Source organism: Neophocaena asiaeorientalis, unplaced genomic scaffold (genome assembly GCF_003031525.2).
Source record: "Neophocaena asiaeorientalis asiaeorientalis breed wild unplaced genomic scaffold, Neophocaena_asiaeorientalis_V1.1 scaffold182, whole genome shotgun sequence".
NCBI lineage: Eukaryota > Metazoa > Chordata > Mammalia > Artiodactyla > Phocoenidae > Neophocaena > Neophocaena asiaeorientalis.
This window is the reverse complement of record NW_020174648.1, coordinates 4,659,000-4,683,503: the sequence shown is the minus strand read 5'-3', so window position 1 is coordinate 4,683,503 and position 24,504 is coordinate 4,659,000. Positions and strand designations below refer to the sequence as shown.

Below are 24,504 nucleotides of genomic sequence, written 5' to 3'. Positions count from 1 at the left end.
AATTAATATAAGAAGGAAGAGCTATCGTTGGGAAACATTCTCCACTGATCTCTCCCATTTCTGCACATCTTTTGATAACTTTTGTTCCAAATTATCTTTTCAAGGATGTCTGTTTAGTGAACACCCTGGCAAGACAGAAATACTGACTTCCTCCAGGAGAGAGGGCAGATTTGTTTTCTGATCAATAAAATAAAAATAGTGTCTCCCTGCAGGGCAAAGACTGAACAGATTTGCTAGCAGACCCCTTTAAAAGACTGGGGTTTCCTAAGTTCAAAGTTCTTTGGTTGTAATATATATCCATTGTATATGCAGAATCTACCAAGGCCCATCTCTAAACCGCCCCTGAGGGACTTGCAGGTCATGAAGCTGATGCTGCCAGATATGCCATGAGTAGTCAAGACTTTATTTCCAACCCAGAAGTCTCATGTCTTCTGCCAGCATCTATGAAACTGTGGCAGACTAACTTGTCAGCTTGCTAGTAAAAATACCAGAACATTCATACTTGTTTATTTTATAGTTATATGCTGCATCCTTCTTACCTGAGAAAATTTCAAATCTAAATATGTTGCAAGCATTAACAGACACTAGAGAAGTATGAAAAACCTCAGAGGCTAATGAAAACCTTAAACAATTCAGATCATACACAGTGGTCAGCCATTTCATTTAACCCCCAGATATCCATATGTTTGGACTGTTCACTTAATTGATTCATTATCAGGTTATTTCCTATGTACCAAATCTCACTCGATGAGTTCAAAGTCGAAGGTGAAAAGAACTACATAAAACTACTGGAAAACAATTTCACATTCTGTTTTTAAAGGAGAGAAGGTATGTACGGAATATAAAAAATTATCACTTTTCAAAGAATTTGCTATAGCAAAGACGGTTGAGTGTACATACTGAATTAATAATTTTGTTTCCGTATGCTATAAAATGTTCAGCTTTGTTACTCAAAGTGTGGTCCACGGACCAACAGCATCATCAGCTGCAGCGTGCTAGAAATGCAGATTATCAGGCTCAAACACACATCCTCTTAATCAGAATTTGGATTCTAAGAAGATCCTCAGGTTACTCTTATGCAAATTGAAGTTAAAGTACCCACCAAAAAAATAAAATTAAAAATCAAGAATAATATATAAAACTCAAATTCATACTGAAGGTAATTTTTAATAGATACTAAAACATTAAAATCACAACTGCTACCTCAGTAAAAGTTAAAGAAACATACAATCATAAACCAGGTAAAGAACATTTAGCTATCAACACTAGCATAACACAGAAAAATCCAATCTGAACAAAGTAAGAAAAAGTTAAAAACAGACATCATGAATAGTCCAAAAAAAGCAGAAATATCAAACTAAGATAATGTAAAGTTCTGGCAATGCACACTTAAAGTACTTCATCAAAACAAGTTCTCATCTTTTTATTTTCAAAAATAATAAAGATGGCCTGGAACCTAACAAATACGGTTATTTTTTTTTTGAGTAAAAATGTCTTAATTAGACAACTGAAAGTAAAAATATAACAGTTGGTAATTTAAATATAAAACAGTTTTCAAAGTTATTTTAGCATGCTACCAAGAACACAGGATTTTGCCTTTCATTTTCCCATATTTTATACTATTGTGAAATGACTGAGGAATCTTATAAATGTTAAATTAGGACATTCTGTTATAAAATTATTAATAAAAACTTATCTTTTAGTTATCCTGCATGACTTACACTTTCCAAGTTCTAAATAGGTAGCTATATTTTTACTTGTTTCCCGCCACCAAGATGTATTTTAATCATAGGAAAATTGTAACCCTCTCTACTTAAGAGTTCATTATCTAAATTTTCCTACGTTTTCTTTTCAGGGTGAAAGTTAGACTGCCATTTGATAATTCTATTATCTATTCTTTATAGCTTTGAGGTAACATCATTATATTCACTCCTATAGAAAACTTTTTAGCACACCTCCAGAAAGGGATTTTTAAAATATCAAGTTGTAAACGTAAAAGGAGTTAAAATAACAAAGCTTAAAAAAAATAACACTCCTGAAAACTCAAATGCTTTTAAATGTTTAAATAAAATTTTTAACCTGAAATGCCTTCACAAAAATGGAAAAAAAAACGGGAAGAGTCAACAATAGTAAATGACACATTACGTAAAATACACAAAATAATATACCTCTCTCTTATTTCTTCTTGCAACCTTGAGGAATTCCATAAGGATCTGTAGTTGGGCTGCATGTGATTCCTATAATAGAAAATTATAATTGTTCTTTTAAAAACATAACTTTGAGTTCAAAGTTTTCTTTAACACCACAGTATAATCAGTATGAAGCAACCTAACTCATCCACTTAAGTTAGTCTCTTATTTCTATTTAGTCATTTTCCACTTGCTAACTGGCATTTTTAAAAGCAAGCCATTTCCCCTAAAACTAACTTGAAAAAAACGGGTAAACGGGTGTTTTCAACTACATTTCTCATCAACCATGCAGAAAAAACTATTTATCGGAAATGGCAATTCTGTTATGTGTCCTGGCTTTCTCTTCCCCAACCAAACTAATAAAACATCAAGACAAAAACTGTAGTGGAGGAACTTCCCTGGTGGTCCAGTGTTAAGACTCTGTGCTTCCAATGCAGCGGGTGGGGGTTCGATTCCTGGTTGGGGAACTAATAAGATACCACATGTTGTGTGGTGTGGCCAAAAAATTTTTTTTTAATTTAAAAAACAAAAACATAGTGGAACCAATGTAGTTTCTAGACACTGAAATCACTTTCCCCATAAGAATTTAACTTGCAGGGGAGTAAGAAACATAATAAATAGGAAGAAATTCATGCTTTTCAGAAATCTATTTACTATTTCTGGTCATTAATTACTCACACAGATGTGAGAATTAATATATTTATATGAGAGATTTCAGTTAAACTCAAAAATTTAAAAACAAAATTTTAATATTATCAAGTGGAGGGGGGGTAAAATAATACACATTGGTAACAGAAACAAAGATGTAATAGATAAATGGTAATTATAAGTTTAACATTTTTTGTTATCAAAAAATAAAATTACAGGGGAACTCCCTAGTAGTCCAATAGTTAGGACTCTGCCCTTTCAATGCCGAGGGAGTGGGTTCAACCCCTGTTAGGGGAACTAAGATCCCGCAAGCACAGCCAAAATAAATAAATTAAATAAAATTACAAAAAGATACCTTTTAGTATTAAAATGTACACAATGAACCAATGAATTTCAGCTACATCTGATAAATATACATAAAAAGAATATCAAAAGCTAAAAGTGGAATAACAATAAGACATGGTTTATGAACAATTACAATTCTAAATTTCCTATACATATTTTAAAAGAATAAAAAAGTCCAGTGGAGCATTTCTAAAACAAACAAAAATAAGAAAGATTAATAAAACTTTCATTTACCTGGCTATGCAAGAGAATTATTTAAGGCATTTTTAAAAATAGACACTGGGACGGATTTTATATGATTCTGTTACTCTAGAAAAGATTCCAGGAATCTGTATGTTTATAGATTGATAAGAATACGCCAGTCAAAATTTGAAGACTCACTGAGATATTGCACATACTACAAAAAAGCATGGCCACTTCAGCTTGCAGGATCTTAGTTCCCTGACCAGGGACTGAACCCAGGCCCTCGGCAGTGAAAGCACAGAATCCTAACCACTGGACTGTCATAGAATTCCCAACTTCACTTTCAATGAACTGAAACTAGCTCAAGCAACAACTGAGCACCAACTCAGCTAAATTACTGATTAGACCAAAGAGGTGAGTCTCTTATCCTTGCTCCCTGACAAAGGGAAAGGCAAGACCATTCAGAAAGAAAGTATTAACTACTTTAGTCTCTTTACTGCTCTTGAATACAACTTTAAAATTACAAGACAGGGAAAGAAGTAGGAAAAGTCAAGAGAAAAAAACAGGCAAAATGGGACTTCCCTGGTGGCCCAGCGGTTGGGAATCCGCCTGCCAATGCAGGGGACATGGGTTCAAGCCCTAGTCAGGGAAGATCCAACATGCTGCGGAGTGGCTGGGCCCAAGTGCCACAACTGCTGAGCCTGTGCTCTGGAGCCCGCGAGCCACAACTACTGAGCCTGCGTGCCACAACTACTGAAGCCCACATGCCTAGAGCCCGTGCTCCGCAACAAGAGAAGCCACTGCAATGAGAAGCCCATGCACCACAACGAAGACCCAACACAGCCAAAAATAAATTAATTAATTAATTTAATTAAATTAAAAAAAAAAACACAGGCAAAAGAATGAAATTCACAGGTGACCCACTTGCTGGAATGAGCAAAAAAGACTTTAAAATATGTCTCTATATTATTAAAGAATTAAGGGGGGGTTGGTGGGATGAACTGGGAGATTGGGATTGACATATATACACTAATATGTATAAAACAGATAATAAAAACCTGCTGTATAAAAAAAAGAATTGAGAAAATGGACAAAATGAGTGAAAAAAAGGAGAATTAGAAAAGAATTGAAAGAACAAAGTGTAAACCTAGAAATGAAGAATAAAAAGTCTGAAATAAAAGTGAAAAAACTATGAATGAAGTTAGGAACAGATGGACAGAGCCGAGGAAAGGAATAATGAATTCAAAGACAGTTCAATATAAATTACTTAATCCGATTCAGAGAGAGAAAAAATAAAAACAGAGCATCAGAAATATGTGGGATAATATGAAACAATAAAGGGCTTCCCTGGTGGCGCAGTGGTTAAGAATCTGCCTGCCAATGCAGGAGACACGGGTTTGAGCCCTGGTCTGGGAAGATCCCACATGCCACAGAGCAACTAAGCCTGTGTACCACGACTACTGAGCCCGCATGCCATGACTACTGAAGCCTGTGAGCCTAGAGCCCATGCTCTGCAACAAGAGAAGCCACCACAATGAGCACGCACACCACAATGAAGAGTAGCCCACACTCTCCACAACTAGAGAAGGCCCACGCGCACCAACGAAGACCCAACGCAGACAAAAATAAATAAAATAAATTATTTTTAAAAAATGAAACAATAAAACATATGACTTGAATCCTAAGGAAAAGGAGAGAGAGCAAAGGGCTGAATAAATAATGGTTCACATGTTCAACAAACAGATCCTCCTGTGAAACACAAGCAGGATGAATATTTTTTAAATGAAAGCTAGGAATATCACAGTCAAACTGAAAACTAATGTCAAAAAGAACATCTTAAAAGCAGCTAAAAACGATACACTAGGGGAAGAAGATTAAGAATGACTGAAAATTTCATCAGAAACAAAGGAGCAAATAGAAAATGAAAATATGTCTTTAAAATGTTAAAAGAAAAAAAAACTAGACTTCTATACAGAACAAAACTATCATCTATACAAGAAATAGTAAAGAAAATTATACAGACAAAAGGGAAATGACTGAGATGGAACCTCAGATCTACAAGAGAAAATGGAGACATCTCAAAGGGTAAATATTTTGGTTTAAAAGGGTCTTTTCTGTTTCTTTTTTTTGCATCATTTCTTCAAAAGACTATTAACTGTTTATAGCAAAAATAACTGGTGGGGTTTATAATATAATTTGAATCACAAAAGGCAGGAGCTTGGTAAATTGAAATACTATAAGATCTTGCACTTTCCATTAAATGGTATATAGTTGACCCTTGAACAACACACGTTTGAACTGCATGGGTCCACTTATACATGGATTTTTTTCGATAAATACAAACTGCAGTACTACACTATCCATAGCTGGTTGAATCCATGGATAATGAACCGTGGATATGGAGGGCTGATTATAAAGTTAGATGAGGATTTACAACTTTGCAGGCGTCAGCATGCCTAATAGCTGCATTGTTTAAGGGTCAACTGTATATTCAGTGTTGACTGTGAATACAATGTCCTTGAAGTGGCATACTATAAACTCAAGGTTGACTGTGCAAAGTAAAAAAGGCATTTTGCAATCTTTAGAGAAACCACTAGAAATACAATAATAAGCAATATGCGAAAAACAAAGATGGTATACTAAAATGAAACCCTGGAAACTCAATGATCTGTAAAGAAAGCAAGAAAGGAGAAAGGGTAAATAAGGAATATATGGAAAAACAGAAAACAAATACCAACATGGTAGACCTCAAGCCTGACCACATTGATAATTATTATATATTACATTTAAATGAACTTAAGTATTTGAATTAATGAGCTTACTAGATTGCATTAAAAACTCAATTACATACAGTTAAGAGACACATTTTTAAAATATAAAAACAACAGAAGAAAAGTAAAAGGGTACAGAAGAATATACCATAGAAACTCTAGTCATAACTAAGCTACTGAGGCTATATTAACATCAGAAAATATAAAATCAGACTCCAGAACAAAGTATATTTCCAGCAATAAACATATACAATTCATAGTGACAAAGGGGATGATTCATCCAGAAGACATAACAATCCTAAACATGTATGCACCTAATAACGGGCTTCAAAATACATGAAGTAAAAATCATAGAAATCAATGAAAAATAAACAATCAAAAATTGTATTTTTAACATACCCCAATCAATAATTGATGGAGCAAGGAGAAAATAAGTTTTTGAATAATATTAACAAACTCTACATTTATAAAGCACAGCAAATAACACACTGCTTTTAAATGAAGGTGAACATTTAACAAAACAGACCATATAGTGAGCCATAAAAAAAAAAAAAATCACAATAAATTTCAATGGACCAAAAGCAAACAAATTGAAGTTACTGGCTAAAATGCAATGAGAAAGATAGAATTCCTACTTTAATCAACAAAACAGCAGGCGAGTTATATGAATGGATGAATTTCAGACAAAGGACCAGAAATAATACATTATCCCAGGAGCTAGGCAGAAAAACCTCGAAATACACAGGCATCAGGTAGAACACTCAATGAGACTGCCAAAAATCTATTCTAGCTCTACCTAACAAAGCTTAAAAAACAAGCTTCAAGATAATCAAACTGTTTTGAAAATACTTAACTACATGCCAGAACGAAGTTTAGAAACGTGTAAAGGAATACAAAAATAGCAACACTAAACAAGTTAAAATGTACAATTTCTGGCATCCAATCAAAAGATTAATAAGCATGCAAATAAGGAAAATACGGCCCAAAATAAGGCGAAAAAATCCATCAATAAAAACAGATGCAGCAATGACACAAGTAATAAAATAAGCAAATACAGTCATAAAAAAGTTACTATAACTACCTATATGTGTTCTCCAAGTTAAGGAGAGACAACAGATTATAGAAAAAAGTAGTGAACGTGACAACAGAAATAGAAACTATCCAAAATGAACTAGACAGGGGAAAAAGATAAAACATAAATAAGCAGAACTGTTTATGTGTGAGCTGTGGTATAACTTCAACCAACCTAACAGATGTGTAATTGGAGTTCCCAAAGTGGAAAAGGTGACAGAAAAATATTTGAAGAAATAATGACCAAAAATTTTCCAAATCTTATGGAAACTATAATCCTACCAATCCAAGAATCTCAAAGAACCCCAAGAACAAGAAACATGGCAGGGGGGAAACTATACCAAGGTATATCAAAGTCAAAATACTTAAAACCACAAAAAGAACATTTTAAACTGAGAGAAATACATTTCATTCTGAGGATAAAGACTTCTCATCTGAAACAATGCAAGACAATGGACAATGGAGCAACATCTTTAAAATACTGAAAGAAAAAAATTAAATCTAGAATTCTATACTCATTTGGAACTGCCTTTCTGGCATAAAGGGTAAATAAAGGCTTTCTCAGATATAGAAGGTGAAAGATTCATCACCAGCAGATCTACACTAAAGAAATGATAAAAGCTGTCCTTCAGGTGGAAGGAAAATTACAGATGGAATTCAGAAGAATGAATGGGGACTTCCCTGGTGGCAGAGTGGTTAAGAATCCGCCTGCCAATGCAAGGGACACGGGTTCAATCCCTGGTCCAGGAAGATCCCACATGCTGCAGAGCAACTAAGCCCGTGCGCCACAACTACTGAAGCCCGCGTGCCTAGAGCCCGTGCTCTGCAACAAGATAAGCTATTGCAACGAGGAGCCCATGCACCACAAAGAAGAGGAGCCCACGCTCATCTCAACTAGAGAAAGCCCACGCGCAACAACGAAGACCCAATGCAGCCCTAAATAAATAAATATATATATATATTTTTAAAAAACACACATGAAAGAATGAATGAAAGAGTGAATGGAAAACAAGACAATGAAGTATACCAGAAATGATAAATATATGTATATACAGAACTTCTTAAAAATCTCCAAAAAACATAATTTATTGTTTAAACCAAAATTAATAATGATTTATGGGGGGATGGTTATAACATATATAGAAGTAAAACATTTGACAAAAAATAGTACAAAGGCTGAGAGAGAAGAAACGGAAGTATACTGTTGTAAGGTTCTTATAATACTGATGAAGTAGGATAATATTACTCAAAAGTACAATGTAATAGCCATTATATTAAAATCCCAAATGCAACCAGTAAGAAACCAAACAAAATGTTCTATCTGACAAGCCAACGAGACAAATAAAATGAAATCATGAAAAATACTCAATCTAAAATCATATAAATCAGTCTCACAATACAATTCAACTAATTCAATTACCAAAATAGCATTTGGCAAAGTAGCAATATCCAAAATACACACACACACACACACACACACACACACACACACACACAAACATACTTCTAACAAATCAGTAAGAAAAAAGAAACAATCTATTAGGAAAATGGTTATAGGCTACGAATAGGCAATTCATCAAATAAGAAACCAAGATAAACAAACAAATGAAGAAACTCTCTTCGCTAGTAATCACAGAAATACAAAAAATACAAAATGACAAAACAAAACACACACATACACAAACAGAAGCATCTGACAACTATCAGACTGGCAGAAACTAAAAAAAAAAATACCAAGTGTCGATATGGTACAAACCCACAGAAGAGCAATATGGCAATATTTAATATGGTTAAAATGGGCATTCAAACCCTATGAAAAGCAATTCCACTCCTTAAATCACTAAGTATATATATATATATATATATGAGCACAAGGAGACATGAATAACAATACTAAATGCAGTACTGACACTCACAATTATGAATTCAGAGCAACTTAAATGTCCATCAACAGGGGAATAGAAATGTTCATGCAATGGATTACTATAGAGAAGTTAAAATAATTAAACTAGATCTACAATTATCAGCAGGAACCTCAAAAAGTAAACAAAAAGGCATAGGTCAAAAAGATAACTACAGTTTGAAACTCTTTATATAAAATTCTAAATTATACAAACAATATTTTATATTCAGTTGTAGATACAAGTATATGTTTAAAAAAAGCTTATACACGCTTGAGAAGGATCCTTCCCAACTTCATATGGTGGTTACTCTGAGAGAATGGAATGAGATGAGAGGGTTTTAAGTATAAAAAAATATTTAATTCTCAAAAGGCAGACCTAAGACAAATATGGTAAAGTGTTACTATTTATTATAACTGCAAGATAAATCAAGAGTCTCATTATTTTCTGTACTTTCCTGTATGTTAGAAATATTCATCAAGTTAAATAATAACGCAAAGTAAAACAGGAAAACAATAATGAAAAATGCTATAATACCTATGACAGGAAGTTTGCTTCTGAACTGGCTCCCTCATCAAAAAATAACAGAAAAGATCTGAGTTCTAAAACTAAGATACCTGTACTTCCTCAATTCTAAGACAGAGACAAAAAAAGCATGCAAAGATTAATGTTGACACGTCAAAGGGGGAATAAGGTTAACAGCTCTCACGTTCAGTATGTAAACTTACCTATCTTCAGTAAATAGCCCATACACACCCTTAAGTGAGCCTGTGGTGCAATAGTCCAGAAAGTCTCTCTTTAACCACCACCACGGAAAAAAAATTCTACTGTTTTCTACTGTAGAAAAGGGAGAATCATTTGCTATGAGTTGTACAGGAAGGGATCAGAGAATCCAACTGCTTCCTAATCAGATCCTCAACAAATCATCCTGTTTTCAGCCTTTGCTGTATGAGCTATCTCATGCTACCAATTCCAAGGCCTTTGTTTAACAATATAAAAAGGGTTCCTTCCTAGCTCTTCCTCACTGCTGGCTCAGCTTTCTCAGATGTCTTAATCTATTACTTTTCATCCATTGCTGCCATTGTCTCTTCTCCCATTCTTTGGCCTTTTAAAACTACCTTTACTGTCATTTTATTTTCTTTTTAACATCTCTATTGGAGTATAACTGCTTTACAATGGTGTGTTAGTTTCTGCTTTATAACAAAGTAAATCAGTTATACATATACATATATCACCATACCTCTTCCCTCTTGCATCTCCCTCTCTCCCACCTTCCCTATCCCACCCCTCTAGGTGGCCACAAGTCACCGAGCTGATCTCCCTGTGCTATGCAGCTACATCCGACTAGCTATCGGTTTTACATTTGGTAGTGTATATATGTCCATGCCACTCTCTCATTTTGTCCCAGGTTACCCTTCCCCCTCCCTGTGTCCTCAAGTCCATTCTCTACTACATCTGCATCTTTATTCCAGTGTTGCCCCTAGGTTCTTCATGACCTTTTTTTTTTTTTTTTTTTAGATTCCATATATATCTGTTAGCATACAGTATTGGTTTTTCTCCTTCTGACTTACTTCACCCTGTATGACAGACTCCAGGTCCATCCACCTCACTACAAATAACTCAATTTCGTTTCTTTTTATGGCTGAGTAATATCCCATTGTATATATGTGCCACATCTTCTTCATCCATTCATCTGTCGATAGACACTTAGGTTGCTTCCATATGCTGGATATTCTAAATAGAGCTGCAATGAACATTGTGGTACATGACTCTTTTTTGAATTATGGTTTTTTCAGGGTATATACCCAGAAGTGTGATTGCTGGGTAATATGGTAGTTCTATTTTTACTTTTTTAAGGAACCTCCATACGGTTCTCCATACTGGCTGTATCAATTTACATTCCCACCAACAGTGCAAGAGGGTTCCCCTTTCTCTACTCCCTCTCCAGCATTTGTTGTTTGTACATTTTTTTGATGATGGCCATTCTGACCAGTGTGAGATGATATCTCATTGTAGTTTTGATTTGCACTTCTCTAATGATTAATGATGTTGAGCTTCTTTCATGTGTTTGTTGGCAATCTTCTTTGGACAAATGTCTATTAACATCTGCTGCCCATTTTTGGATTCGGTTGTTTGTTTTTTTGATATTGAGCTGCATGAGCTGCTTGTAAATTTTGGAGATTAATCCTTTGTCAGCTGCTTCATTTACAAATATATTCTCCCATTCTGAGGGTTGTCTTTTCACCTCGTTTATGGTTTCCTTTGTTGTGCAAAAGCTTTTAAGTTTCATTAGGTCCCATTTGTTTATTTTTGTTTTTATCTCCATTTCTCTAAGAGGTGGGTCAAAAAGGATCTTGCTGTGATTTATGTCATAAAGTGTTCTGTCTTTGTTTTCCTCTAGGAGTTTGATAGTGTCTCTCTGGCCATACATTTAGATCTTTAATTCATTTTGAGTTTACTTTTGTGTATGGTTTTAGGCAGTGTTCTAATTTCATTCTTTTACATGTAGCTGCCCAGTTTTCCCAGCACCACTTATTGAAGAGGCTGTCTTTTGTCCATTGTATATTCCTGCCTCCTTTATCAAAGATAAGGTGACCATATGTGCATGGGTTTATCTCTGAGCTCTCTATCCTGTTCTATTGATCTATATTTCTGTTTTTGTGCCAGTACCATACTGTCTTGATTACTGTAGCTTTGAGGTATAGTCTGAAGTCCAGGAGCCTGATTCCTCCAGCTCCGTTTTTCTTTCTAAAGATTGCTTTGGCAATTCGGGGTCTTTTGTGCTTCCATACAATTTGTGAAATTTTTTGCTCTAGTTCTGTGAAAAATGCCATTGGTAATTTGACAGGGATTGCACTAAAGGTGTAGATTCCTTTTGGTAGTATAGTCATTTTCACAATGTTGATTCTTCCAGTCCACAAACATGGTATACCTCGCCACCTATTAGTATCATCTTTAATTTCTTTCATCAGTGTCTTATAGTTTTCTGCATACAGGTCTTTTGTCTCCTTAGGTAGGTTTATTCCTAGGTATTTTATTCTTTTTGTTGCAATGGTAAATGGGAGTGTTTTCTTAATTTCACTTTCAGATTTTTCATTACTGCATAGGAATGCAAGAGATTTCTGTGCATTAATTTTGTATCCTCTTACTTTACCAAATTCATTGATTAGCTCTAGTAGTTTTCTGGTAGCATCTTTAGGATTCTCTATGTATAGTATCATGTCATCTGCACACAGAGACAGCTTTACTTCTTCTTTTCCGATTTAGACTCCTTTTATTTCTTTTTCTTCACTGATTGCTGTGGCTAAGACTTCCAAAACTATGTTGAGTAACAGTGGTGAGAGTGGGCAACCTTGTCTTATTCCTATCTTAGTAGAAATGGCTTCAGTTTTTCACCATTGAGGACGATGTTGACTGTGGGATTGTCATATATGGCCTTTATTATGTTGAGGTAAGTCCTCTCTATGCCCACTTTCCAGAGGGTTATCATAAACGGGTGTTGAATTCTGTCAAAACCTTTCTCTGCATCTACTGAGATGATCATATGATTTTTCTCCTTCAATTTGTTAATATGGTGTATCACATTGAGTAATTTGCGTATATTGAAGAATCCTGGCATTCCTGGGATAAACCCCACTTGATCATAGTGTATGATCCTTTTAATGTGCTGTTTTGCTGGTATTTTCTTGAGGATTTTGCATCTATGTTCAACAGTGATATTGGCCTGTAGTTTTCTTTGTTTGTGACATCTGTGTCTGGTTTTCGTGTCAGAGTGATGGTGGCCTTGTAGAATGAGTTTGAGAGTGTTTCTCCCTCTGCTATATTTTGGAAGAATTTGAGAAGTATAAGTGTTAGCTTTTCTCTAAATGTTTGATAGAATTCGCCTGTGAAGCCATCTGGTCCTGGGCTTTTGTTTGTTGGAAGATTTTTAATCACAGTTTCAATTTCCGTGCTTATGACTGGTCTGCTCATATATTCTATTTCTTCCTGGTTCATTCTTGGAAGGTTGTGCATTTCTAAGGATTTGTCCATTTCTTCCAGGTTGTCCATTTTATTGGCATACAGCTGCTTGTAGTAATCTCTCATGATCCTTTGTATTCCTGCAGTGTCAGTTGTTACTTCTCCATTTTCATTTGTAATTCTATTGATTTGAGTCTTCTCCCTTTTTTTCTTGATGAGTCTGGCTAATGGTTTATAAATTTTGTTTATCTTCTCAAAGAACCGGCTTTTAGTTTTATTGATCTTTGCCATCGTTTCCTTCATTTCTTTTTCATTTATTTCTAATCTGATCTTTATGATTTATTTCCCTCTGCTAACATTGGGGCTTTTTTTGCTCTTCTTTCTCTAATTTCTTTAGCTATAAGGTTAGGTTGTTTATTTGAGATGTTTCTTGTTTCTTAAGGTAGGATTGTATTGCTATAAACTTCCCTCTTATAACTGCTTTTGCTGCATCCCATAGGTTTTGAGTCACTGTGATTTCATTGTCATTTGTTTCTACGTATTTTTTGATTTCCTCTTTGGTTTATTCAGTGATTTCTTTGTTATTAAGTAGTGTATTGCTTGGCCTCCATGTGTTTGCACTTTTTACAGATGTTTTCCTGTAATTGATATCCCGTCTCATAGCGTTGTGGTCAGAAAAGATACTGGATGCAACTTCAATTTTCTTACATTTACCAAGGCTTGATTTGTGACCCAAGATATTATCTATCCTGGAGAATTTTCCATGAGCACTTGAGAAGGAAGTGTATTCTGTTGCTTTTGGATGGAATGTCCTATAAATTTCAATTAAGTCCATCTTGTTTAATGTATCATTTAAAGATTATGTTTCCTTGTTTATTTTCATTTTGGATGATCTGTCCATTGATGAAAGTGGGGTGTTAAAGTCCCCTACTATGATTGTGTTACTGTTAATGTCCCCTTTTATGGCTGTTAATATTTGCCTTATGTATTGAGGTGCTCCTATGTTGGGTGCATAAATATTTACAATTGTTATATCTTCTTCTTGGATTGATCCCTTGATTATTATGTAGTGTCCTTCTTTGGCTCTTATAATAGTCTTTGTTTTAAAGTCTATTTTGTCTGATATGAGGATTGCTAATCCAGCTTTCTTTTGATTTCCATTTGCATGGAATATCTTTTTCCATCCCCTCACTTTCAGTCTGTATGTGTCCCCAGGTCTGAAGTGGGTCTCTGGTAGACAGCATATATATGGGTCCTTTTTTTGTATCCATTCAGCCAGTCTATGTTTTTTGGTTGGATCATTTAATCCATCTACATTTAAGGTAATTATCAATATATATGCTTCTATTACCATTTTCTTAATTGTTTTGGGTTTGTTATTGTACATCTTTTCCTTCTCTTGTGTTTCCTGCCTAGAGAAGTTCCTTTAGCATTTGTTTTAAAGCTGGTTTGGTGGTACTGAACTCTCTCAGCTTTTGCTTGTCTGTAAAGGTTTTAATTTCTCCATCAAATCTGAATGAGATCCATGCTGGGTAGAGAAATCTTGGTTGTAGGTTTTTCTCTTTCATCACTTTAAAATGTCCTGCCACTCCCTTCTGGCTTGCAGAGTGTCTGCTGAAACAGCAGCTGTTAACCTTATGAAGATTGCCTTGTATGTTGTTTGTTGTTTTTCCCTTGCTGCTTTTAATATTTTTTCTTTGTATTTAATTTTTTATAGTTTGATTAATGCGTCTTGGCCTGTTTCTCCTTGGATTTATCCTGTATGGGACTCTCTGTGCTTCCTGGACTTGATTAACTATTTCCTTTCCCATATCAGGGAAGTTTTCAACTACAATCTCTTCAAATAATTTCTCAGTCCCTTTCTTTTTCTCTTCTTCTTCTGGGACCCCTATAATTCGATTGTTGGTGCATTTAATGTTCTCCCAGAGGTCTATGAGACTGTCCTCAATTCTTTTCATTCTTTTTTCTTTATTCAGCTCTGTAGTAGTTATTTTCACTACTTTATCTTCCAGGTCACTTATCCGTTCTTTTGCCTCAGTTATTCTGCCATTGATTCCTTCTAGAGTATTTTTAATTTCATTTATTGTGTTCTTCATCACTGTTTGTTTGCTCTTTAGTTCTTCTAGGTCCTTGTTAAACATTTCTTGTATTTCCTCCATTCTATTTCCACGATTTTGGATCATCTTTACTACCATTATTCTGAATTCTTTTTCAGGTAGACTGCTTATTTCCTCTTCATTTGTTAGGTCTGGTGGGTTTTTACCTTGCTCCTTCATCTGCTGTGTTTTTCTCTGTCTTCTCATTTTGCTTAACTTACTGTGTTTGGAGTCTCCTTTTCGCAGGCTGCAGGTTCGTAGTTCTCATTGTTTTTGGTGTCCTCCTCCAGTGGCTAAGGTTGGTTCAGTGGGTCGTGCTTCCTGGAGGAAGAGACTAGTGCCTGTGTTCTGGTGGATGAGGCTGGATCTTCTCTTTCTGGTGGGCAGGTCCACATCTGGTGGTGTGTTTTGGGGTGTCTGTGACCTTATGATTTTAGGCAGCCTCTCTGTTAATGGGTGGGGCTGTGTTCCTGTCTTGCTAGTTTTTTGGCATAGGGTGTCCAGCACTGTAGCTTACTGGTCATTGAGTGGAGCTAGGTCTTGCCGTTGAGACTGAGATTTCTGGGAGATTTTCACCGTTTGATATTATGTGGAGCTGGGAGGTCTCCGGTGGACCAATGTGTTGAACTTGGCTCTCCCACCTCAGAGGCACATCCCTGACGCCTGGCTGGAGCACCAACATCCTGTCATCCACATGGCTCAGATTAAAAGGGAGAAAAAAAGAAAGAAAGATGATGAAATGAAATGAAATAAAATAAAATGAAATGAAATAAAATAAAATGAAATAAGAAAATAAATTTATTAAAATAAAAAATAATTATCAAAAAAGATTTAAAAAGTAATAAAAAAAAGAAAGAAGGGAGCAACCAAACCAAAAAACAAATCCACCAATGATAACAAGTGCTAAAATCTATACTTAAAAAAAAAGGGACAGACAGAACCCTAGGACAAATGGTAAAAAGAAAGCTATACAGACAAAATCACACACAGAAGCATATGCATACACACTCACACACACACACAAATATATATATATATATATATCTCGCTGCTCCCAAAGTCCACCTGCTCTATTTGGGATGATTTGTTGTCTATTCAGGTATTCCACAGATGCAGGGTACATCAAGTTGATTGTGGAGATTTAATCCATTGCTCCTGAGGCTGCTGGGAGAAATTTCCCTTTCTCTTCTTTGTTCGCACTGCTCCTGTGTTTCAGGTTTGGATTTGGCCCCGCCTCTGCGTGTAAGTCGCCTGAGGGTGCCTGTTCCCCGCTCAGACAGGACAGGGTTAAAGGAGCAGCTGATTCGGGGTCTCTGGCTCTCTCAGGCTGGGGGGAGGGAGGCGTATGGAATGTGGGGCAAGCCTGCAGCGGCAGAGACCAACATGACGTTGCACCAGCCTGAGACATACCGTGTGTTCTCCCAGGGAAGCTGTCCCTTGATCACAGGACCCTGGCAGTGGCTTGCTGCACAGGTGTGCTTGCACACAGGCTTCTTGGGGGCTGCAGCAGCAGCCTTAGCCTCTCATCCCCGTCTCTGGGTTCCGCACTTTTAGCCACGGCTCGCGCCCATCTCTGGAGCTCCTTTAAGTGGAGCTCTTAATTCCCTCTCCTCGTGTACCAGGAAACCAAGAGGCAAGAAAAAGTCTCTTGCCTCTTAGGCAGGTCCAGACCTTTTCCAGGACTCCCTCCCGGCTAGCCATGGCACACTAGCCCCCTTCAGGCTGTGTTCACACAGCCAACCCCAGTCCTCTCCCTGGGATCCGACCGAAGCCGGAGCCTCAGCTCTCAACTCCCACCATCCCGGGTTGAGCAGACAAGCTTCTTGGGCTGGTGAGTGCTGGTTGGCACCGATCCTCTGTGCGGGAATCTCTCCGCTTTTCCCTCTGCACCCCTGTTGCTGTGCTCTCCTCCATGGCTCCGAAGCATCCCCCCTCCGCCACCCACAGTCTCCGCCCACGAAGGGGCTTCTAGTGTGTGGAAACCTTTCCTCCTTCACAGCTCCCTCCTGCTGTGCAGGTCCCATCCCTATTCTTTTGTTTCTGTTTCTTCTTTTTTCTTTTGCCCTACCCAGGTACGTGGGGGAGTTTCTTGCCTTTTGGGAGGTCTGGGGTCTTCTGCCAGCATTCAGTAGGTGTTCTGTAGGAGTTGTTCCACATGTAGATGTATTTCTGATGTATCTGTGGGGAAGAACGTGATCTCCACGCCTTATTCTTCCACCATCTTGAAGTTCCTCTCTACTGTCATTTTAATAGCATTAAGGGAGCAAGACTGTTTGTTCAGTCTATCATAGAGAAGTATTTTTATATCACTTATCACTATGTGAAAATAGTTACTTTAGTTTATCTCCTCAGCTACTCCACCCTATCCCCCCCAACACACACACACACACACACACACACACACACACACATACATGACATAGCAGAATCCTGTCTTTTCCACTACCCTTAACACAACATCTAGCACACAGTAGATGCTAATAGAAAACTATGTTTAAAATCATAGGAGAGTCTTGGCAACAATTTTTGGGATATGACACCTAAAGCAAAAGCAAAAAAATCAAAAATAAACAAGTATGACTATATCAAACATACAAGCTTCTGCACAACCAAGGAAATGATCAACAAAGTGAAAATGCGACCAATGCAACGGGAGAAAATATTTGCAGATCATATATCTGATAAGAGGTTAATATCCAAAATACTGTATATAATAAAGAATTCATATAATTCAATAGCAAAAAACCCCCCAAATAATCCAATTTAAAAATGGGCAAAGGATTTTCCAAATAAGACATTCAAATGATCAACAGGTACATGAAAAGGTGTTCAACCTCACAAATCATTAGGGAAATAGAAATCAAGACCACAAGGAGGGGGATTCCCTGGCGGCGCAGTGGTTGAGAGTCCGCCTGCCGATGCAGGGGACACAGGTTCGTGCCCCGGTCCGGGAAGATCCCACATGCCACGGAGCAGCTGGGCCCGTGAGCTATGGCCACTGAGCCTGCATGTCCGGAGCCTGTGCTCTGCAACGGGTGAGGCCACAACAGTGAGAGGCCCGCATACTGCGAAAAAAAAAAAAACCCACAAGGAGACATCACGTCACACAGGTCACAATGGCCACCATCCAAAAGACAAGAAAGAACAAATGCTGGTGAGGATGTGGAGGAAAAGAAACCCTTGTGCACTGCTGGTGGGAATGTAAATTGGTATAGCCACTATGGAAAACAGTATGGAGGTTCCTAAAAAAATTAAACTACCATATGATCCATCAATCCCATTTCTGGGTATATATCCAAAGGAAATTAAATTGCTATGTCAGAGCAATATCTGCACCCTCATGTTCATGCAGCATTATTTACAATTTCCAAGATATGTTAATAACCTAAGTGTCCATCAATGCATGATTGGATAAAGATGTGGTATATATACAATGGAATACTATACAGCCATAAAAAAGAAGGAAATTCTGCCACTTGTGACAATCATGGATGGACTTTATGAGCAGTATAAATGAAATAAGTCAGAAAGAGAGAAAAGCACTACATGATCTCACTAACATGTGGAAGCTTAAAAGAAGAAAACAAAAAAACTAAAAACACCAAGTTCACAGAAAAAGATCAGATTTGTGGTTACTAGAAGCAGGGGATGGGGGAATTGAATGAAGGTCAAGAAGCACAAACTTCCAGTTTTAAGATAAATAAGTACTGAGGATATGACATACAACATGATGACTATAGTTAACACTGCTGGAAAGTATATTTGAAAGTTGCTAAGAGAGTAAATCCTAAAAGTTCTCATCACAAGGAAAAAAACATTTTCTTCCTCTTTTTTCTTGTATTTATATGAGATGATATATGTTAAGTAAATTTACTGTGGTAATCTTTCACAATATATGCATCAAGTCATTATGCTGTATACCTTAAACTTACACAGTGCTATACATCAATTACATCTCAACAAAACTGAAAGAAAAAAATCAATTAAAGTCCCCCCATCCCCCCACCAAAAACACAGGAGAAATTCCCACCACAAAAAAGCCACAGCATGGTAGACTCATTTTGATCAGCTCAACCTCACCTACTCCTTTCTCCTACTAAGAGATTCTCATTCTATTAAGTGGTATCCAGATCCAGGCTATGTTAATCAGAATCTATCCACAGAATTTTTTAAAATCAAGCTACAAAGCTCTTTTTCTTCTTTGATCAAAAAAACATAAATATAAATGAGGAAGTACAGGTAACCACATTATCCACCACATAATAAAAAATCCGAGAAAAGAAAATCAGACCTGTCCTAAAGAAACAGTCATGAAAAGTAAAAAAGAAAAACTCCCAACAACATTCAAGTATCTGATTTCATTTGCATATAGTCTCCAGAGAAGTGACGGTTCCAATCTTCCCAACATTTGGTTGTTAAGCTCTTCCTTTTTATGTGTGTAAGCTACTCAGTCCCTTATTCTGTCAATTTATACCCCCTTTATGTTTAAGCTAGGTCAGAGTGGGTATTTGCTTGTGCTAAGGTATATATTCTTTATAATGAAGCATACTCAATTCCTAATGAACACATGCAAATTCCCATTTTATATTGTTTACATTTATTTACCAGAAATAAATGTAATTTTTCATTTATTTAGATTCCATTACATGAAACAGGATATAATTTCTTTCCAGTCCCCACCTTTCTAAATACCCTTAGTTAAGCCACAGACTGCTGCTACTGCCAATCAACACCTGCTGGAAGGATTTTATGTAGGTAGAAATAATCACTGTTTTCTCCTCCAAATCCCACATGTGAAGAGGGGAAGATTCACTAGAAGAAAAAATAACCAATGTAATTGTTCCCTTTTAAAATGAAACTGTACTTTCTCATGATCTTAACATTCAGCTTTTGTTAATACAAACTGGCCATTGCCAGTAGGTTGTATTATAAGGAATTTGTTCTTTCTTTGAATTGAAACAGGGGAACCTGTTAGAAGTGGTAGCTTGCAGATGTTTCTTATTGAAAAAAACTGGATGGACTGAGTAATCCTACCCTATTATTTTTAAACATTTCTAGATCTTTTTCAATGCAACTGACAGAGCACCATTTAAAACAAAATTTTTTTAAGTTCAGGGGCCACTTACTGCTTCCAGTTGTTTCTTCTTCTGCACTAGTAACTCCAACATGAGGTTGACATTGGCCAAATCAAGATTATCTTGGTCAGTTCCCAACAAATCCTGAAATATTTGCCACCTGTGGCCATTCTAAAAACAAAGAAAAGAAGAAACACAACAACTTCCTAAGACAATTGTTTTAGAGAGTCAAAATTAATGTTTGCTACTTCCTAATATGCTTATTAGATAACATATCAAAAATAAACTACGACATTCCAACCTATTCCTTCCCCAGCTAGTGGCTCCCCAATGCCTTCTAATTATAATTTAATCACTATTTCTCCCCTAAGTAAATGTAAACAATGGATATGAAAGGCATATTTAAGACATGTTAAGTCAGCATCTCTAAAGGTATAATTCTCTTCAAAATAAGTGCCTGGATTTTAATTACTTGTCTAACCATATCTGCAACTTTGTATTTGGTAAGGTATTAATTTAAGCTCATTTGCTTCAATAATTTGGGCTAATCCTCTTAAACTGAGAGTCTTTTTTTTCAAATTACCACCCATAGTTTCACCCTGCCATATAATTCTTCAAATGTAATGTATTACAAGCCAACTCTGACTCTATGTAATCTCGCCAGACCTTTCAAAAGATAAGAGTAAATTTTAGACAATGCAAGTAAGAAAGTTCTTTATTGAATAGAATAATCTTAAATCTCCTTTAAGAAAAATCAATAATATGCTAAGCTTTAATACCTAATTAATATTAAACCAATAAAAACGGCAAATTGAGATTTATTAAAAATAGTAATAAGAGTTGAAACATACGGTGCTACTCACTGAGTGGTCCAATTTGAACCTCTTTTCCTCAAATCTTTGCTTCTGTTTGAGAATGAGCTCATTCACTGAAAACAGAAACAAAACAAAAAGCACAGAAAATCTATATTTTTATTAAATGTATCATCCAATTGTTCTGTTTAGATGGATTCTATTTAACTTTAAAAAGTCCCAAACCTTAAAAAATGCTAAGCAGAAAATGCTAAGTTTTTATTTTATTTCAAATTAGAAACAGTTTTGCCGCAGCTACTACTACTACAACTACTATTATTACCACTACTGTTACTACGAGAGGAGAATTCTTCAGAATATGTACTTTCTCTTACATGTCTCAATGATGACACTATCAGCACTTGGAGAAAGACAAGTCTTCACTGTATGAGATCATCCCATGCTCTACAGGATAACTGGCCGATTCTATGAGGTAGGCACTAAAGATTTTTATTTGTTGTTCTTTTTGTTTGTGACTTTTCCATAAATATCATGGCAAACACTGTCAGTTACCTATTCATAAACCATTCTAACCTTTTTTAAAAATAAAAATAGGATTTTTTCCCAAATGTCAGAATGCCAACTGTCACATACTTTCAGAGAGGCTAGATCCTTCACTGGCCCCATGGTATGAATCTTGACTAACCTAAGCCAATCCAGTCATACATTCTTGCCAGCAATTGATGGAGGGTTAACTATGTGATCTAATTTTGACCAACGAAGGGTATGCTGTCTTTCAGAAGAGAAGGACAGAAGAAAACAAGTTCTTTTTCTCCCTTCATTAAGGGATGATATCTGGAACTGCTTAAAGCCATCTTGCAATCTTGAGGGGAGCTAGCCAAAGAACCAACACATCTGCTGGAGACAGAAGGCCAGAAAGATGGAAAGAACTTGATAATATCACTGAGATACCAACTTAACTAATTCTAAAAATTCTTTTTGTATAAATCAATACATTTTCCTTAATGTTCAAGCCACTTTTAATTGCATTCTTTTGTTTTTAACACCCAATTGATAAAAAAAATAAACTGATAAAGAAAAGGACAACTAGCACTAAGCTTGTTACCTTATTAGCCTTTAATTTATAGACATTATCCTATGGGTTATTCTTCACATTTTAGAGATGAGGGAATATTAGAAAGAGCATAAGGAAGTTACTCATGGTGACATACAATTCAAGACAGAGCTGGGAAACAAACCCAACTATCTAATACTTCCCACTATACCACAATCTACTACAAATATTTTCGAACAAATCAGAGAGGTTCCAGGGCCACACTAGGAGCCAAGCTTTAAAGATTAAGTAAGACTCAACCTAAGTAAGACTTAATCCAAGACTCAAGCAACTCAGAGTAGGAAGAGAAATATATGTGATGCAGCAGTTATAATATGATAATCAGTACTATCATTGAAATAGATTTTAAAAGAACAAAGGACAAGGATCAATTAAAATATTAACAAGCAGGCTTCACACAGAAGGTGACATTAGAACTGGGCCATAACAGGCACACAGGGACTTAGTAAACAGGAAGAAAAGTGGAAAAGAACTCACATTAAGGGTGTGTGGGGGGAATTCCCTGGCGGTCCAGTGGTTAAGACTCAGCGCTTTCACTGCCATGGGCCTGGGTTCAATCCCTGGTCAGTGAACTAAGATTCCACGGCCAAAAAAAATGGTGTGTGCGTGGACGGGGTAAAGTCATAAAATAGCAGGATATAAGATGATTTAAAATCAATATAGCTGAAACACAGGATCAGAGTGATTTTGTCAATGATTAACAGGGGCTAAGAACTAAGGCTGGAACTGTAGACAGATCAGAGCCTGATTCTGAGGAGCCTGTTATCTCACAAGCAGTTACTATTATAATCCAGGGAAGATAAAGGAGAGAACTTGAAATAACGTAGTGGGAATAAAGAGGAGTATGTGAATAAGAATTTAATGTTTCAGTTACAGAATTAGCTATTTAAATAAAAATTGTAACTTAAATAATTGCAACACTTAAATATGTACACCACATTGGATTTTACCAAGAAATCTCATATACCACTGAACGTGAATATTCTATATCCATAATTATAATTCTCTGGATCCTTATAACAGCCATAGTACTAAGAACAAACAATGCCTTTCTACTGCTAAAGCTTTCATTCTAGCAATTGTCTTTTCAGAGGCAGGATAGTATAGTAAAAGCACATACTCAAGCCAGACTGCTTAGGACCAAATCCCAATTCCGCCACTTACTGGCTGTAGAACTTTACACAAGTTACTTGACTTCTCTGTGCCTTAGTTTCCTCGCTGGAGGAATGAGGATGACAACAATTACCTATGTCATAGGACTGAGAATTAAATGAGTTAACACACATAAAGCACCTGGGAAAGCACTTGGCAGTAGTAAAGACGTTATGTGAGCTGCCTACATTTTTTTAAACAAGGATTTTAAATTTTGCGTGTACGTTACCTTTTACATTAAAGAATAAGAGGGTCATTCATTAGAGAGATAAAAATATTCAATTTACAAATTTTATACACAGAGAACACTAGAAAAGAGATTGCTAGGGGGTGGGGGGCGGGGGTTGGTAGCTGGAGAGAGATCATGCATCATGGAGGGACTGTGAGAGCTAAGCCCTGGCAAGAGTGTAGGAGAGCAACTGCAGAGGTGGGAGGAGAGACACCCCCTCACCCCACATGAGCCTTCCAGGATCAGAAGAGAGAAAGAGAGCTCTCAAGACCAAGGGGATAGAAAGGTGAAGAGAGTGAGCCTTTTTTTTGGGGGGGGGGGGGTAGAGGAAGAAGAAAAATGAGGGACTGTACTGTAGTGCTTAAGGCATGAAAGGAAAAATCAAAATATCTGTCTTGACAAAAAAGCGCATGACTAATGACCAGAAAAACCTAATCCTACTTGAGTGTTTAGCTTCCAATTCTTTGCTTTCATTAGAAGTGAAGAAAGGAGTGGACTTGTTAACTAATAGGGTATTAAAAAATTTTTTTTGACTAAGTAAGTGCTTTTATTGAAGCACATAATTCAGAAGGAGATCAAAGAACTAAGTGATGCAGCAGGAACAAAGTTCCTTCAATCCCCATCAAACTATTTATGTAAGCAAAGTTTCTCATGACTTACCCTTTCAAAAATAAAAAGGAAAAGTCTTAAACTTACACAATATTATATGTCAGTTATATCTCAATTTTTTAAAAAGCTGTGATGATCCTAAATAAATAAATAAAAAGAATACAAATGAAACTGAGTCCTTTTCCTAGTAATAACCATAAATGGCAATGGAACTAATTGAGGACACCATCACACATTAAGCAGCCGATTTTCAATAAATTTTTGTCTAATACTTTATAAAATTTGTAAATATTTATTTGATCAATTGCATGTCTAATAATTACAATAACAACTCAGATAAAACATTTAA

The 24,504-nt window shown here is 36.2% G+C and overlaps 1 protein-coding gene across 1 annotated transcript in view; it reads right to left on the bottom strand.

Moving 5' to 3' along the window:
- COP1 (COP1 E3 ubiquitin ligase) overlaps nucleotides 1–24,504 on the bottom strand; it is a 269,589-nt gene that overhangs the window by 195,751 nt on the left and 49,334 nt on the right. Inside the window, 3 exon segments of the mRNA XM_024758830.1 lie at nucleotides 2,169–2,237; nucleotides 20,291–20,410; nucleotides 21,091–21,167. Coding sequence (XP_024614598.1) covers nucleotides 2,169–2,237; nucleotides 20,291–20,410; nucleotides 21,091–21,167 — 266 coding nt within the window.